Raw genomic sequence first — 15,002 nt, forward strand, 5'->3', positions numbered from 1 at the left:
GATGTTTGCATTGGGGAAACTGGGCAAGGGATGTAAGGAAGCTCTGTGTATTATCTTTGCAACTTTTCTGTAAATCTAAAATTATTTGAGTGTTAAAAATTTATTTAAAAAAATTAGGAGTCACCCTTATAGAATCCCTAGCATTACAAATAGAAAAATTCTTAGTGTAAGAATTTTTAATATTGTCATTTCATGTAAAGGTACCGTCATGTAAAGGTACTGTCATTAATAATGCATCAAAGGCACATCTTTGTTAATTATTTTAAATGGAAAATTATTTTTAAACAATAGCATCTGACTTTTGCTTTTTGTTTAATATCTCTTGTTTTATCCACACCTGCAAAAATACTGGATTACTACAGAAATAGTGTTATGGTATAGAATTACAGTGAGAATACAGAGATTCTAGGTGACTTCTCAGGCTGTTCCTCATGAATTTTCTCATCTTTGGCCTTCATATTGACGTGTTCACAGATTTCAGTTTATTTCACTTAACATTGATTAATCTCTCAGAACTTATTCTAGCTTACCAAATTCACAGAGAGTGTATAGTGAGGCAGTGTAACATGATTAAAAGTATGGGATTTAGAGTCATAAAGACCATGATTTGAATCCCCTTCCCACAGTTCTCTAGCTTTGTGCACTTGGACAAGCTAACTTAACTTCTTTAAGCCTCAGTTTTTTTGTTTTTATTTTTTAGTTTTTCCTCAAGCTGTTCATTTATTTCTACTCAAAGATAGATATGGAAACAGTTTGTAATCTGTAAAGCATGGTGCAGATGTTTGCTGTTTATCTGTCAGGTTCACTGAAATACTTATACCTGATTGTTAAAGCATCCCTTCCTCTCCTTTATTGTGATAAACTCTTAAGATTTGATTCTTGTTTCTCTAGATTTCTTATAGGTATTTTAGTACTATTATGTTTTTATACCATTACTAATAATTATATTACATAAGCTTTAGAGTTTACTATGTATGCGTTGAACATTAACTGGAGGGACTTATATGGCAACCAAGTTTGTGCACTTGTCTCCTTGCCTCTCCCGATTTTCCATTGAAGTGATTTGACTAATATAAGCCTATACCACCAAGAGAAATGAGTCAAGTTTAACAATATACCTGAAGATTCAAGTTTCCAGGAGATGACATGGTTAGGAGCAGATGGGAAGGAGCGCTGGCTGGTTTATTGTCCTGCCTTTCCTTGCTGTGCTTGGTTGGCCAGTGCTCCTAAGAAAAAGTGTGTCTGTTTTCCACCCTTACCCTCTCTACTTGGGGAAAAGGCTCACAGTGTCAGTAGCTATCTGCCACACTTGAGCAGGCACCCATGAGCTCATCTCCTCCTGTATGCCATCCTGCTTGATTCCAGCACATTCCTCCAGAGAATTCACCCTGTTCATAGCACCCAGGATGATGCTGAATGGTAGGACTCCATAGCAATCCACAGTACTCAGCAGACTATCTTTCTTGCAGGATCACTTCCTCAGTATAGTATAGAGAATTACCTCTACCTAATATTATAGGTCATTTACTATAATTAGAGGCTTTAAAAAGTATTAATTATTCTTTGACTTCATTATCAGGTATGAAAACAGAACAGAAATTAATATGATGTTCCAGAAATTAATATGATGTTCAAAATTTAGACCTATTGTATATGTTTTAAATGATGATCTGTTTCAGGACATTTAATTAATAGTTGTGTTAATGGTTTAGCATTTTGAACTGAAAAATATTTACTGTTACTAAATCTTTATCTATCAGCAAGAGACGCACAGGGTTCAATCAAATGATGGCAATGATTTGAGTATAAATGACCATGCAGTACCTAAAAATATTCCAAAAGTAGCTGAGAATGCTGCTGATAAGAATGAAGAGCCTTCAAGCAATCATATTCCACGTGGGAAAGGTATTATTATTTTGTTTTGTGTTAGTAGGATACTGACTTTTTCTTCCCATTTTGATGTTATAAAGAATATTGGTTTGATATTAGTTTGCTTCGATTAGGTGTCTGTATTGTTTAAATTTGAATCCTTTAATAGAGGAGAAAAACTGAGTTACATCTATGTCCATAGTAAGATATAAAGATGTTCAGTCAATGTAGTTTATTGCCTTAGGAACTGTTTGATACATTCCAAGAACACATTTTCAATTAATTTAAGGAAAAATAAAGAATTGTATCTTTTTGTTACTTGGGCAGAACAAATCAAACAAGGTGGTGATGCAGGAATGCCTGGGATAGAAGAGAATGACCTTGCAAAAGTTGAAGATCTTCCCACTTGTAAGTAATAATTAGAAAATTCAACTAAAGGGATCATGTTATTCTTCAAGTGACTCCATTTTCTTTTTTTAAATAACACTTGGGAAAATGTACAGATATTTGGATAATTGATATTTCCAGTTAATTAACTACCCATTGATTGTCAGGATTTTTTTGGATGCAATTTTTATGAACTTTTTTGCTAAAAGGTGTAAAATACTTTTTTGCTTTGATAAATTGAGTGAGTCAAACACATTTGAACATTTTCTTGATAACTCAGGGTTATTAGAATAGTTGTGCTGTGCTAGAGCCATTCATGTTTACAGAAGTACAAATGGCCTTTTTTTTTTCATTTTAAATGTTCTCAGAATGTTGTGGTGTTGGTGTACTTTAATGTGGCATAGTAATACTCTTATTTAGGAAATAAGTAATACTCTTATTTAGGAAATAAATAAGAGTAATACTCTTACTTAGAAATGATTTAGGTTTGGGGGGCTTAACTTGTCCTTTTATGAATTACCTCATGTTTTTTAATAGTTTTTTTACTTTTTCTTTTCTTCTATTATGGCAACTTCTGTTCAGGCTTATTTCTTTCTTTATTAGTGGGTTTGTTTCTTATTATCCATTTTCACTTCAAGTCTCTCAATGCTGCTGTCCTAATCCCATTCAGTTTTTCTTTTTTTCTTCATGTTTCTTCTTTGTTTGGTTTGCCATTTCTATGTTTCTTGGCTTTTATAGGTACTTCCTCCACCAAATACCAGTTCATTATGGTGGAAAAAGCAGAATTAACAGCATGTCTTTGCTTCTTCATGGTTGTTTTTATTTTGTATGTATCTCAGTGATTACTTCTACAGTTACAGCTAACATATGTGGCTGAAATTGCTGAGGGTCTAAGGTTTAAATCTATGAACTATTAATCCTTTCATTTTTTTTCTTCTTACTGGTAGTTAAATATTAATTCCCTTGTTTTCCATGTTATTTTTTGAACATTTTTTTAATTGTGGAATGTAACATATATACAAAATAGCAATACTTTACACAGTATTTGTAGCAATTAGTTATAGAATTGATTTTGAAGTGTGGTATGGGTTTACAGGTCCACAATTTCAAGTTTTTCCTTGTTGCTGCTCCAAAACACTGGAGACTAAAAGAAATATCAACCCAATGATTTAGTAGTCATACTCATTTGTTAAATCCTATCTTCTGCTTTAGCTCCTCCTTCTCCTTTGATCCTTCTCCCAATCTTTAGCGATATTTGGACTATGTCTGTTCTTATTTTTTATGTTGGAAAGGGGTATTGACAGTATGGGACAGGGGGATGGAACTAGTTGATATTCTTGGAGAGGCTGGCACCTCTTGGTTTTAAGACTTATCTGGCCTAGGAACCATTGTAGGTTCCTAGGTTGTAGGTTTCCGGAAAATAATCTTAGTGTGTGCAACTTTTGTAAATGTGTGCAACTGTTGTATAATCTCAGAGCCCTAGGCATTCTTTAGGGTTAATATGGACGGTGTTGGTTGGGGTTTGACAAATCGTGGTAATTAGTAGTATCTAGTTGAAGGTTGCTTACGAGTAGCCTCCAGAATAACCTCTTAACTCTGTTTTGAACTCTCTTAGCTACTGAACCTCATTTTGTTATTTTTCTTTTTCCTCTTTTGGTCAGGAAGGTGTTTATTTTCCTCCTTTTGGTCAGGAAGGCATTGTTGAACCCACAGTGCCTGTGTAAGGCTCATCCCTAGGAATCATATCCCAGTTTCCCAAGGAAACTTTCACCCCTGAATGTCATATCTCACATAGGGGAAGGGTAATGATTTTACTTGCGGAATTGGGCTTAGAGAGAGAGAGAGAGAGGCCGCATGTGAGCAACAATAGAGGTTTTCTGAAAGCAGCTGTTAAGCAGAAATATAGGTAGGCTTAGCATCTCTACCACAGAAATAAATTTCATAAAAGCAAGCCTCAAGATCAAGGGCTTGGCCTTTTGACATGAGAGTCCCTAATGTCTTAGAAAATATCAGTGGTTTCCCCAGTGGGAAAGTTTAATAGTTCCATATTTTTTCTCCATTCCCTCAAGGATCTTTGCCATTTCTTTTTTTTTTTTTTTTTAATTAATTAAAGAAAAAAAAAGAAATTAGCCCAGCATTTAGAAATCATTCCATTCTACATATGCAATCAGTAATTCTTAATATCATCACATAGATGCATGATCATCATTTCTTAGTACATTTGCATCGATTTAGAAGAAGAACTAGCAAAACAACAGAAAAAGATATAGAATGTTAATATAGAGAACAAAAATAAAAATAATAATAATAGTACAAAAAAAAAGACAAACAAACGAACAGACAGACAAAAAAAAAACCTATAGCTCAGATGCAGCTTCATTCAGTGTTTTAACATGATTACTTTACAATTAGGTATTATTGTGCTTTCCTTTTTTTTTATTAGTTTTTATTTATTTTATTTTTTTATTTTTTATTTTTTGATTAATGGAAAGAAAAAAAAAAGAAATTAACACAACATTTAGAAATCATACCGTTCTACATATGCACTCAATAATTCTTAACATCATCACATAGATGCATGATCATCGTATCTTAGTACATTTGCATCGGTTTAGAGGAACTAGCAACACAACAGAAAAAGATATAAAATGTTAATATAAAGAAAAGAAATAAAAGTAGTAATAATAGTAAAAAACAACAACAACAAACAAACAAACAAACAAGCAAACAAAAACAAAAAAAACCCTATAGCTCAGATGCAGCTTCATTCAGTGTTTTAACATGATTGCTTTACAATTAGGTATTATTGTGCTGTCCATTTTTGAGTTTTTGTATCTAGTCCTGTTGCACAGTCTGTATCCCTTCAGCTTCAATTACCCATTGTCTTACCCTGTTTCTAACTCCTGCTGAACTCTGTTACCAATGACATATTTCAAGTTTATTCTCGAATGTCCGTTCACATCAGTGGGACCATACAGTATTTGTCCTTTAGTTTTTGGCTGGATTCACTCAGCATAATATTCTCTAGGTCCATCCATGTTATTACATGGTTCATAAGTTTATCTTGTCTTAAAACTGCATAATATTCCATCGTATGTATATACCACAGTTTGTTTAGAGGTGCTGTCCATTTTTGAGTTTTTGTATCTAGTCCTGTTGCACAGTCTGTATACCTTCAGCTCCAATCACCCATTATCTTACCCTGTTTCTAACTCCTGCTGAACTCTGTTACCAATGACATATTCCAAGTTTATTCTCGAATGTCGGTTCACATCAGTGGGACCATACAGTATTTGTCCTTTAGTTTTTGGCTAGACTCACTCAGCATAATGTTCTCTAGGTCCATCCATGTTATTACATGCTTCATAAGTTTATTCTGTCTTAAAGCTGCATAATATTCCATCGTATGTATATACCACAGTTTGTTTAGCCACTCGTCTGTTGATGGACATTTTGGCTGTTTCCATCTCTTTGCAATTGTAAATAACGCTGCTATAAACATTGGTGTGCAAATGTCCGTTTGTGTCTTTGCCCTTAAGTCCTTTGAGTCGATTCCCAGCAATGGTATTGCTGGGTCGTATGGCAATTCTATATTCAGCTTTTTGAGGAACCGCCAAACTGCCTTCCACGCTGGTTGCACCCTTTGACATTCCCACCAACAGTGGATAAGTGTGCCTCTTTCTCCGCATCCTCTCCAGCACTTGTCATTTTCTGTTTTGTTGATAATGGCCATTCTTTCTGGTGGGTGTGAGATGATATCTCATTGTGGTTTTGATTTGCATTTCTCTAATGGCCAGGGACATTGAGCATCTCTTCATGTGCCTTTTGGCCATTTGTATTTCCTCTTCAGGAAATACAACAGATAGGTGTCTGTTCAAGTCTTTTTCCCATTTTGTAATTGGGTTGGCTGTCTTTTTGTTGTTGAGTTGAACAATCTCTCTTTATAAATTCTGGATACTAGACCTTTATCTGATATGTCGTTTCCAAATATTGTCTCCTATTGTGTAGGCTGTCTTTCTACTTTCTTGATGAAGTTCTTTGATGCACAAAAGTGTTTAATTTTGAGGAGCTCCCATTTATTTATTTCTTTCTTCAGTGCTCTTGCTTTAGGTTTAAGGTCCATAAAACCACCTCCAATTGTAAGTTTCATAAGATATCTCCCTACATTTTCCTCTAACTGCTTTATGGTCTTAGACCTAATGTTTAGATCTTTGATCCATTTTGAGTTAACTTTTGTATAGGGTGTGAGATACGGGTCTTCTTTCATTCTTTTGCATATGGATATCCAGTTCTCTAGGCACCATTTATTGAAGAGACTGTTCTGTCCTAGGTGAGTTGGCTTGACTGCCTTATCAAAGATCAAATGTCCATAGATGAGAGGGTCTATATCTGAGCACTCTATTCGATTCCATTGGTCGATATATCTATCTTTATGCCAATATCATGCTGTTTTGACCACTGTGGCTTCATAATATGCCTTAAAGTCAGGCAGCGCGAGACCTCCAGCTTCGTTTTTTTTCCTCAAGATGTATTTAGCAATTCGGGGCACCCTGCCCTTCCAGATAAATTTGCTTATTGGTTTTTCTATTTCCGAAAAATAAGTTGTTGGGATTTTGATTGATATTGCATTGAATCTGTAAATCAATTTAGGTAGGATTGACATCTTAACTATATTTAGTCTTCCAGTCCATGAACACGGTATGCCCTTCCATCTATTTAGGTCTTCTGTGATTTCTTTTAACAGTTTTTTGTAGTTTCTTTATATAGGTTTTTTGTCCCTTTAGTCAAATTTATTCTTAGGTATTTCATTCTTTTAGTTGCAATTGTAAATGGGATTCGTTTCTCGATTTCCCCCTCAGTTTGCTCATTACTAGTGTATAGAAAAGCTGCAGATTTTTGAATGTTGATCTTGTAACCTGCTACTTTGCTGTACTCATTTATTAGCTCTAGTAGTTTTGTTGTGGATTTTTCGAGTTTTCGACGTATAGTATCATATCGTCTGCAAACAGTGATAGTTTTACTTCTTCCTTTCCAATTTTGATGCCTTGTATTTCTTTTTCTTGTCTAATTGCTCTGGCTAGAACCTCCAACACAATGTTGAATAATAGTGGTGATAATGGACATCCTTGTCTTGTTCCTGATCTTAGGGGGAAAGTTTTCAATTTTTCCCCATTGAGGATGATATTAGCTGTGGGTTTTTCATATATTCCCTCTATCATTTTAAGGAAGTTCCCTTGTATTCCTATCTTTTGAAGTGTTTTCAACAGGAAAGGATGTTGAATCTTGTCAAATGCCTTCTCTGCATCAATTGAGATGATCATGTGACTTTTCTGCTTTGATTTGGTGTATTACATTAATTGATTTTCTTATGTTGAACCATCCTTGCATACCTGGGATGAATCCTACTTGGTCATGATGTATAATTCTTTTAATGTGTTGTTGGATACGATTTGCTAGAATTTTATTGAGGATTTTTGCGTCTATGTTCATTAGAGAGATTGGCCGGTAGTTTTCTTTTTTTGTAATATCTTTACCTGGTTTTGGTGTGAGGGTGATGTTGGCTTCATAGAATGAATTAGGTAGTTTTCCCTCCACTTCGATTTTTTTGAAGAGTTTGAGGAGAGTTGGTACCAATTCTTTCTGGAATGTTTGATAGAACTCACATGTGAAGCCGTCTGGTCCTGGACTTTTCTTTTTAGGAAGCTTTTGAATGACTTATTCAGTTTCTTTACTTGTGATTGGTTTGTTGAGGTCATCTATGTCTTCTTGAGTCAAAGTTGGTTGTTCATGTCTTTCCAGGAACCCGTCCATTTCATCTAAATTGTTGTATTTATTAGTGTAAAGTTGTTCATAGTATCCTGTTATTACCTCCTTTATTTCTGTGAGGTCAGTAGTTATGTCTCCTCTTCCATTTCTGATCTTATTTATTTGCATCCTCTCTCTTCTTCTTTTTGTCAATCTTGCTAAGGGCCCATCAATCTTATTGATTTTCTCATAGAACCAACTTCTGGTCTTATTGATTTTCTCTATTGTTTTCAATTTCATTTATTTCTGCTCTAATCTTTGTTATTTATTTCCTTTTGCTTACTTTGGGATTCGTTTGCTGTTCTTTCTCCAGTTCTTCAAAGTGGACAGTTAATTCCTGCATTTTTGCCTTTTCTTCTTTTCTGATATAGGCATTTAGGACAATAAATTTCCCTCTTAGCACTGCCTTTGCTGCATCCCATAAGTTTTGATATGTTGTGTTTTCATTTTCATTCGCCTCTAGGTATTTGCTAATTTCTCCTTTCACCCACTCGTTGTTTAAGAGTGTGTTGTTGAGCCTCCATGTATTTGTGAATTTTCTGGCACTCGGCCTATTATTGATTTCCAACTTCATTCCTTTATGATCCGAGAAAGTGTTGTGTATGATTTCAATCTTTTTAAATTTGTTAAGACTTGCTTTGTGACCCAGCATATGGTCTATCTTTGAGAATGATCCATGAGCCCTTGAGAAAAAGGTGTATCCTGCTGTTGTGGGATGTAATGTCTTATAAATGTCTGTTAAGTGTAGCTCATTTATAGTAATATTCAGATTCTCTATTTCTTTATTGATCCTCTGTCTAGATGTTCTGTCCATTGATGAGAGTGGTGAATTGAAGTCTCCAACTATTATGGTATATGAGTCTATTTCCGTTTTCAGTGTTTGCAGTGTATTCCTCACGTATTTTGGGGCATTCTGGTTCGGTGCGTAAATATTTATGATTGTTATGTCTTCTTGTTTAATTGTTCCTTTTATTAGTATATAGTGTCCTTCTTTGTCTCTTTTAACTGTTTTACATTTGAAGTCTAATTTGTTGGATATTAGTATAGCAACTCCTGCTCTTTTCTGGTTGTTATTTGCATGAAATATCTTTTCCCAACCTTTCACTTTCAACCTATGTTTATCTTTGGGTCTAAGATGTGTTTCCTGTAGACAGCATATAGAAGGATCCTGTTGTTTAATCCATTCTGCCAATCTATGTCTTTTGATTGGGGAATTCAGTCCATTAACATTTAGTGTTATTACTGTTTGGATAATATTTTCCTCTACCATTTTGCCTTTTGTATTATATATATCGTATCTGATTTTCCTTCTTTCTACACTCTTCTCCATACCTCTCTCTTCTGTCTTTTCGTATCTGACTCTAGTGCTCCCTTTAGTATTTCTTGCAGAGCTGGTCTCTTGGTCACAAATTCTCTCAGTGACTTTTTGTCTGAGAATGTTTTAATTTCTCCCTCATTTTTGAAGGATAATTTTGCTGGATATAGGAGTCTTGGTTGACAGTTTTTCTCTTTTAGTAATTTAAATATATCATCCCACTGTCTTCTAGCTTCCATGGTTTCTGCTGAGAAATCTACACATAGTCTTATTGGGTTTCCCTTGTATGTGATGGATTGTTTTTCTCTTGCTGCTTTCAAGATCCTCTCTTTCTCTTTGATCTCTGACATTCTAATTAGTAAGTGTCTTGGAGAACGCCTATTTGGGTCTAATCTCTTTGGGGTGCGCTGCACTTCTTGGATCTGTAATTTTAGGTCTTTCATAAGAGTTGGGAAATTTTCAGTGATAATTTCTTCCATTAGTTTTTCTCCTCCTTTTCCCTTCTCTTCTCCTTCTGGGACACCCACAGCACGTATATTTGTGCGGTTCATATTGTCCTTGAGTTCCCTGATCCCCTGTTCAAATTTTTCCATTCTTTACCCGATAGTTTCTGTTTCTTTTGGAATTCAGATGTTCCATCCTTCAAATCACTAATTCTATCTTCTGTCTCTTTAAATCTATCATTGTAGGTATCCATTGGTTTTTCCATCTTTTCTACTTTATCCTTCACTTCCATAAGTTCTGTGATTTGTTTTTTCAGTTTTTCTATTTCTTCTTTTTGTTCAACCCATGTCTTCCTCATGTCCTGCCTCAATTTATCGATTTCGTTTTTGAAGAGGTTTTCCATTTCTGTTCATATATTCAGCATTAGTTGTCTCAGCTCCTGTATCTCATTTAAACTATTGGTTTGTTCCTTTGACTGGGCCATATTTTCAATCTTCTGAGCGTGGTCCGTTATCTTCTGCTTGCGTCTGGGCATTCAGTCAGATTTCCCTGGGTGTTGGACCCAACAGTTTGGAAGATTTTTCTGTGAAATCTCTGGATTCCGTTTTTCTTGTCCTGCCCAGTAGGTGGCACTTGTGGCACACGTTTGTCTCACATGTTTGGAAGGGATCCCCCCGGTCACCGTTCTCCGCGGCCTGGGGATTTCCGCTCCAATTCTCTCTGTTGGTCTGGGGGACTGCGCGTGGTGGGGGCGCTAGCCGCCGCGGCTTGAGGGGACCCTGTGGCTCCTTTATTAATGCCCCTATTGGTGTTTGGTTGGACCCAGTCCCTGCCACTGTCGGAAATTCCCTCCTCTCCCTGGAGGGGTGCTGGTCGCCGGCCGCCGTGTTCCGGGGGACTCATCCCCAGACCAGGAAGCCGCCCGCGGGGTAGGGGCGTCGGTCGCTGGCCACCTTGGCCTGGGGAACTCGCCACCGGACTGGGAAGCCGCCCGCAGGGGAAGGGTGTCGGTCGCCGGCCGCCACGGCCTGGGCAACTTGCCACCAGACCAGGAAGCTTCCCGCGGGGTAGGGGCGTCGGTCGCTGGCCACCTTGGCCTGGGGAACTCGCCACCGGACTGGGAAGCCGCCCGCAGGGGAAGGGTGTCGGTCGCCGGCCGCCACGGCCTGGGCAACTTGCCACCAGACCAGGAAGCTTCCCGCGGGGGAGGGGCGTCGGTCACCGGCCGCCGCCGCCTGGGGAACTCGCCCCCGGACCAGGAAGCCTCCCGCGGCGGAGGGGCGTCGGTCGCCAGCCGCCGCGTCCTGGGGAACTCGCCACCGGACCAGGAAGCCGCCTGCGGGGGAGGGGCGTCGGTTGCCGACCGCCGCGGCCTGGGGAACTCACCACCGGACCAGGAAGCCACCCGCCAGGGAGGGGCGCCGTTTGCTGGCCACCATCGCTTGGGTAGCCCTCTGATCCTTGACTCGTAGCCGGTCCAGGAAGCTGCCCACAAATGAGGGGCACCGGCCGCCGCGGCCTGGGAAACTTGCCTATCCGAGACTCTCAGCTGGCCCCGGAATGTCTACTTTTGCCTATGTGCATCTTTACCAGTTCCTCGCCAATACTTTTTAATTATCTGCTCAACATGCTCTGGCATGTATCTGGACATTACATTAAACTATGCAGCAATTACTAGCCTTCATTCCCATTCTGAGCTCCATATATTTGGGTTGTTTAAATGATCTATCCAGTCAGGTTGAGTCAGAGTGTATGCTATAGGAAATTTAGGTTTTGGACAAAATAAACTCTCTTCCTTTGAACTCATAGAGTAAGTGAAGTTCTAAGATACTTTACCCTGTGTTCTGATTTACCTTAGTCCCAACCCAACCTGCTTTGTTCTTATCTCTAATTGAAGCCTGATATTTTTTTCAGTTGCTTTAACTGTTGTTGTGTGTGGCAATGCTGACTTTCAGACCTGCAGAACACCCACTCTGAGTCTTAGGTGTCACACAGGTTTCCAAAGTTTCAGGGAAATACCAGGTTATACATTTATAGCACAGAGCTTACAATCTTGGTGCTAATTTTCTTCTAAGTATTTTCTAAATGAAACCATACACTATTTGCTCTTTTATTTCGGGCTTATTTTGCATCACATAATGTCCCACAGGTTCATTCACAACATTGCATCCTTTACAACTTTGTTCCTTTTATAGCAGCGCAGTATTCTATCATATGTGTATACCACACTTCGCCATTCTGCTTCTCATTCAGTATATCCTTCAGCCATCTTCATCCATTGGGCATCATGTATAATGTCTGTATCTCACATTATCCTCACTTAGTGGTATAATCATCTACACTCTGAATTTTAAACAATTTTCATTGTTTCCAAGAGAAAAATAACTGATAAACACACCCTTACCAAATAGAAAATCCAAACCTCCCCTTAACTTTTGTCCCCACCCCCCACTTATTTACCCCTGGTGCTGTTGATGTCTTCCTGTTAAACATAGCCCATAGCATGCAGTAGCAGTTTTCCCCATACCCCGATATTATAAAATCTTTTATACAAGAGTCAAACCTTTGAAGTTGTTCATGTAAGAACTTGCTTATATTTGTAGTGTTAATTGGTGGGATACATGGCTCTATACAACCCTTTCCAATCATATTCACCTTCAATATGACAGTTTTACTTATGGACCCACTAATGAACTGCTTTCACTTCTATCCATTCCCTTACATTTAAGTTCCACCTTGTTAGCTAATCATTCACTCATCTCTAGCTTCTTTGCATTTCTGGGTCTCCTATATTCTGTATTATAAGCCTCTGAGTTTACCTTTACCAAAGTCATAAAAACGAAATCATACAGTATCTATCCTTTTGTGTCTGGTTTATTTTACTTAGCATTATGTTTTGAAGTTTCATCCAACTTGTCATGTGCTTCAGGACCTCATTTTATCTTACTACTGTGTAATATTCCATCATGTGTATATACTACATTTTGTTTATCCACTTGTCTGTTGATAGGCCTTTTATTTCTTTTTCCTGCCTGATTGTTCTAGCTAGAATGTCTAGTACAGTGTTGCATGACAGTAGTGCCAGAGGGCATCCTTGTCTAGTTCTCCCTAACTCCCATGTCCATGCACACCTACACCATGCCCCACTGTGCCCCAGCCTCTGTGCACCAAATCCCATGTCCTGATCCCCACAGCCCTGCACTCCATGCCTGCACCTGCACCCTGCCCATGCACTTGCCCCCCATGCAACCATGCCACACCCACCCACTCCCTTTACCTCTCTGTGCACCACCCCCTGCACAATGTGCACCTTCACAGTTCCCTCATTCCCATTCTAGGCTTTACTGATCTACCGCCTGCTGCTTCCTGCCTCTGGGTCCCCCATGTTGCGCTTCAAGACTGCCTGAGCTGCACCTTGAACTGCACCTTACCCCATGGCCCCTATGTTGCTTCCCCACAACCCTGCACCCTGCTCTCCATGCTCCTTGCCACCAACATAGGATCCCTGTCCTGTGACTAGTCTTGCACTCTGCCCTGCCGTCACCCCACCCCATGCCCCACATCCTACTCCATGCCTGTCTTGCAAATGCAAAACCTTAAACTACTGAGGAAAATCAATTTTCAAAGTAACACTATCAAGATATTTAAGTGCCTCAAAGCCAACAGAAAATCATGAAGCATATGAAGATGTAAACATATATGGCCCAATCTAATGACCAAATTAAAACAGTGGAGGAAACACAAACTTTGGGGTAAGTATCAAGGATATTAGTACACCTATACTAGATAAATTGAATGAATTAGCTAATGACATAAAGGAAATAAAAAAGACAGTTGAGCATAAAGAAGAATTTGAAAGAATAAGTAGAAAAATAGCAGATATCACAGACATGAAAGATACTGTAGACTAAATTAAAAAAAATACTAGAAACACACAAAAAAACAGATTTGAAGAGTCAGACGAAAGAATAAGGGAAGTAGAGGACAGGACATTTGATTTCAAATGCACAGAAGAGCAAATGGCCAAAAAGATGGGAAAATTTGAATTGCATCTTAGGGAAATAATAAACATGAAGTACACAAAGTATGAATCATTGGTGTCCCAGAAGGAGAAGAGAAGAGTGAAAGGATAGAAAGATTAGTTGAGGAGATAATGGGAGAAAAATTCCCAACCCTTATGAAAGACATGAATATGCAAATCAAAGAGGCCCAATGAACCCTGAATAGAATAAATCCAAGTAGATCGACTCCAACACATATACTAATCAGTCTATCAGATGTTGAAGAGAAGCAGAAAATCCTGAAAGCAGTAAGAGGAAAGCGATCCACTATATTCAAGGTAAATCACATAAAAGTGAGTTTGGACTACTCAATAGGCACTGTGGAGGTGAGAAGGCAGTGACAGAATATATTTAAGATCCTGAAAGAAAAAAAAAAAGATCCTGAAAGAGAAAGACTTCCAACCAAGAATTCTTTTTTTTTTAGTTTTAAAGATCAGATTTATTTGGAGAAAACAAACAATCCACAACCCAAAGGATGGGGATTTTACATTGCAAAACATTTCCCAGGTATTAAGTCTACAGATTACAAATCATTTTCAAATCTGATTGTACTAGCTAGAATTTCTAGTACAAATTTTACATGGATTTCAGTAGCTGGATATAAATCAATCTGTTTCTGTTTTAGCAGTGGGGAGGAGTGTAGGGGGATGGGAAAGCACATTTATGGATACAACTATTTAGACGAAGAGTAAACATGAAGAGGGCAAGCCCTACCTTTTCATCTTCTACAGCAAATAGTTAAAAAAACTAACGAAAACCTTTCACCCTTGGGTATCTTTCTCTAAGAGCCTACTTACCAGCTACTAACCAATCTATGCCAATAATTTAAAATTCACTCTTGAATACCTTTTATGTCTACTGGGTACATGACTCATTTTGTCCACTATTGCAACACATGTGAATCAACACCTTGTATAGCTTGGACAGCGTCTAACCTAGGACTGATGCAAGAAAGGTTTGCAAACAAAAGACCAAGGTGTCCGTTCTCTGCAAGTACCAATACTGCCCGTGGTGGCAAGGACACCATTTACCAAGCCGACCCCTATAGAAGGTGCACACAGAAGCCAAGAAGTTAAGCTATTTTGTTGCAAGAGAAACCAGGACCTTGTTAAATAGTTCTC

The 15,002-nt window shown here is 38.2% G+C and overlaps 1 protein-coding gene across 2 annotated transcripts in view; it reads left to right on the forward strand.

The window, feature by feature from the left end:
• The window catches only part of GOLM2 (golgi membrane protein 2), a 196,510-nt gene that overhangs the window by 59,912 nt on the left and 121,596 nt on the right, over positions 1–15,002 (forward strand). For both annotated transcript variants that reach the window (XM_077127715.1, XM_077127716.1), the window contains exons 5-6: positions 1,761–1,905; positions 2,197–2,277. In XM_077127715.1, the coding sequence (XP_076983830.1) occupies positions 1,761–1,905; positions 2,197–2,277 (226 nt within the window). The remainder of the gene's footprint in view (positions 1–1,760; positions 1,906–2,196; positions 2,278–15,002) is intronic.

The sequence above is a fragment of the Tamandua tetradactyla genome, chromosome 14, assembly GCF_023851605.1.
Source record: "Tamandua tetradactyla isolate mTamTet1 chromosome 14, mTamTet1.pri, whole genome shotgun sequence".
Taxonomy (NCBI): Eukaryota; Metazoa; Chordata; class Mammalia; order Pilosa; family Myrmecophagidae; genus Tamandua; species Tamandua tetradactyla.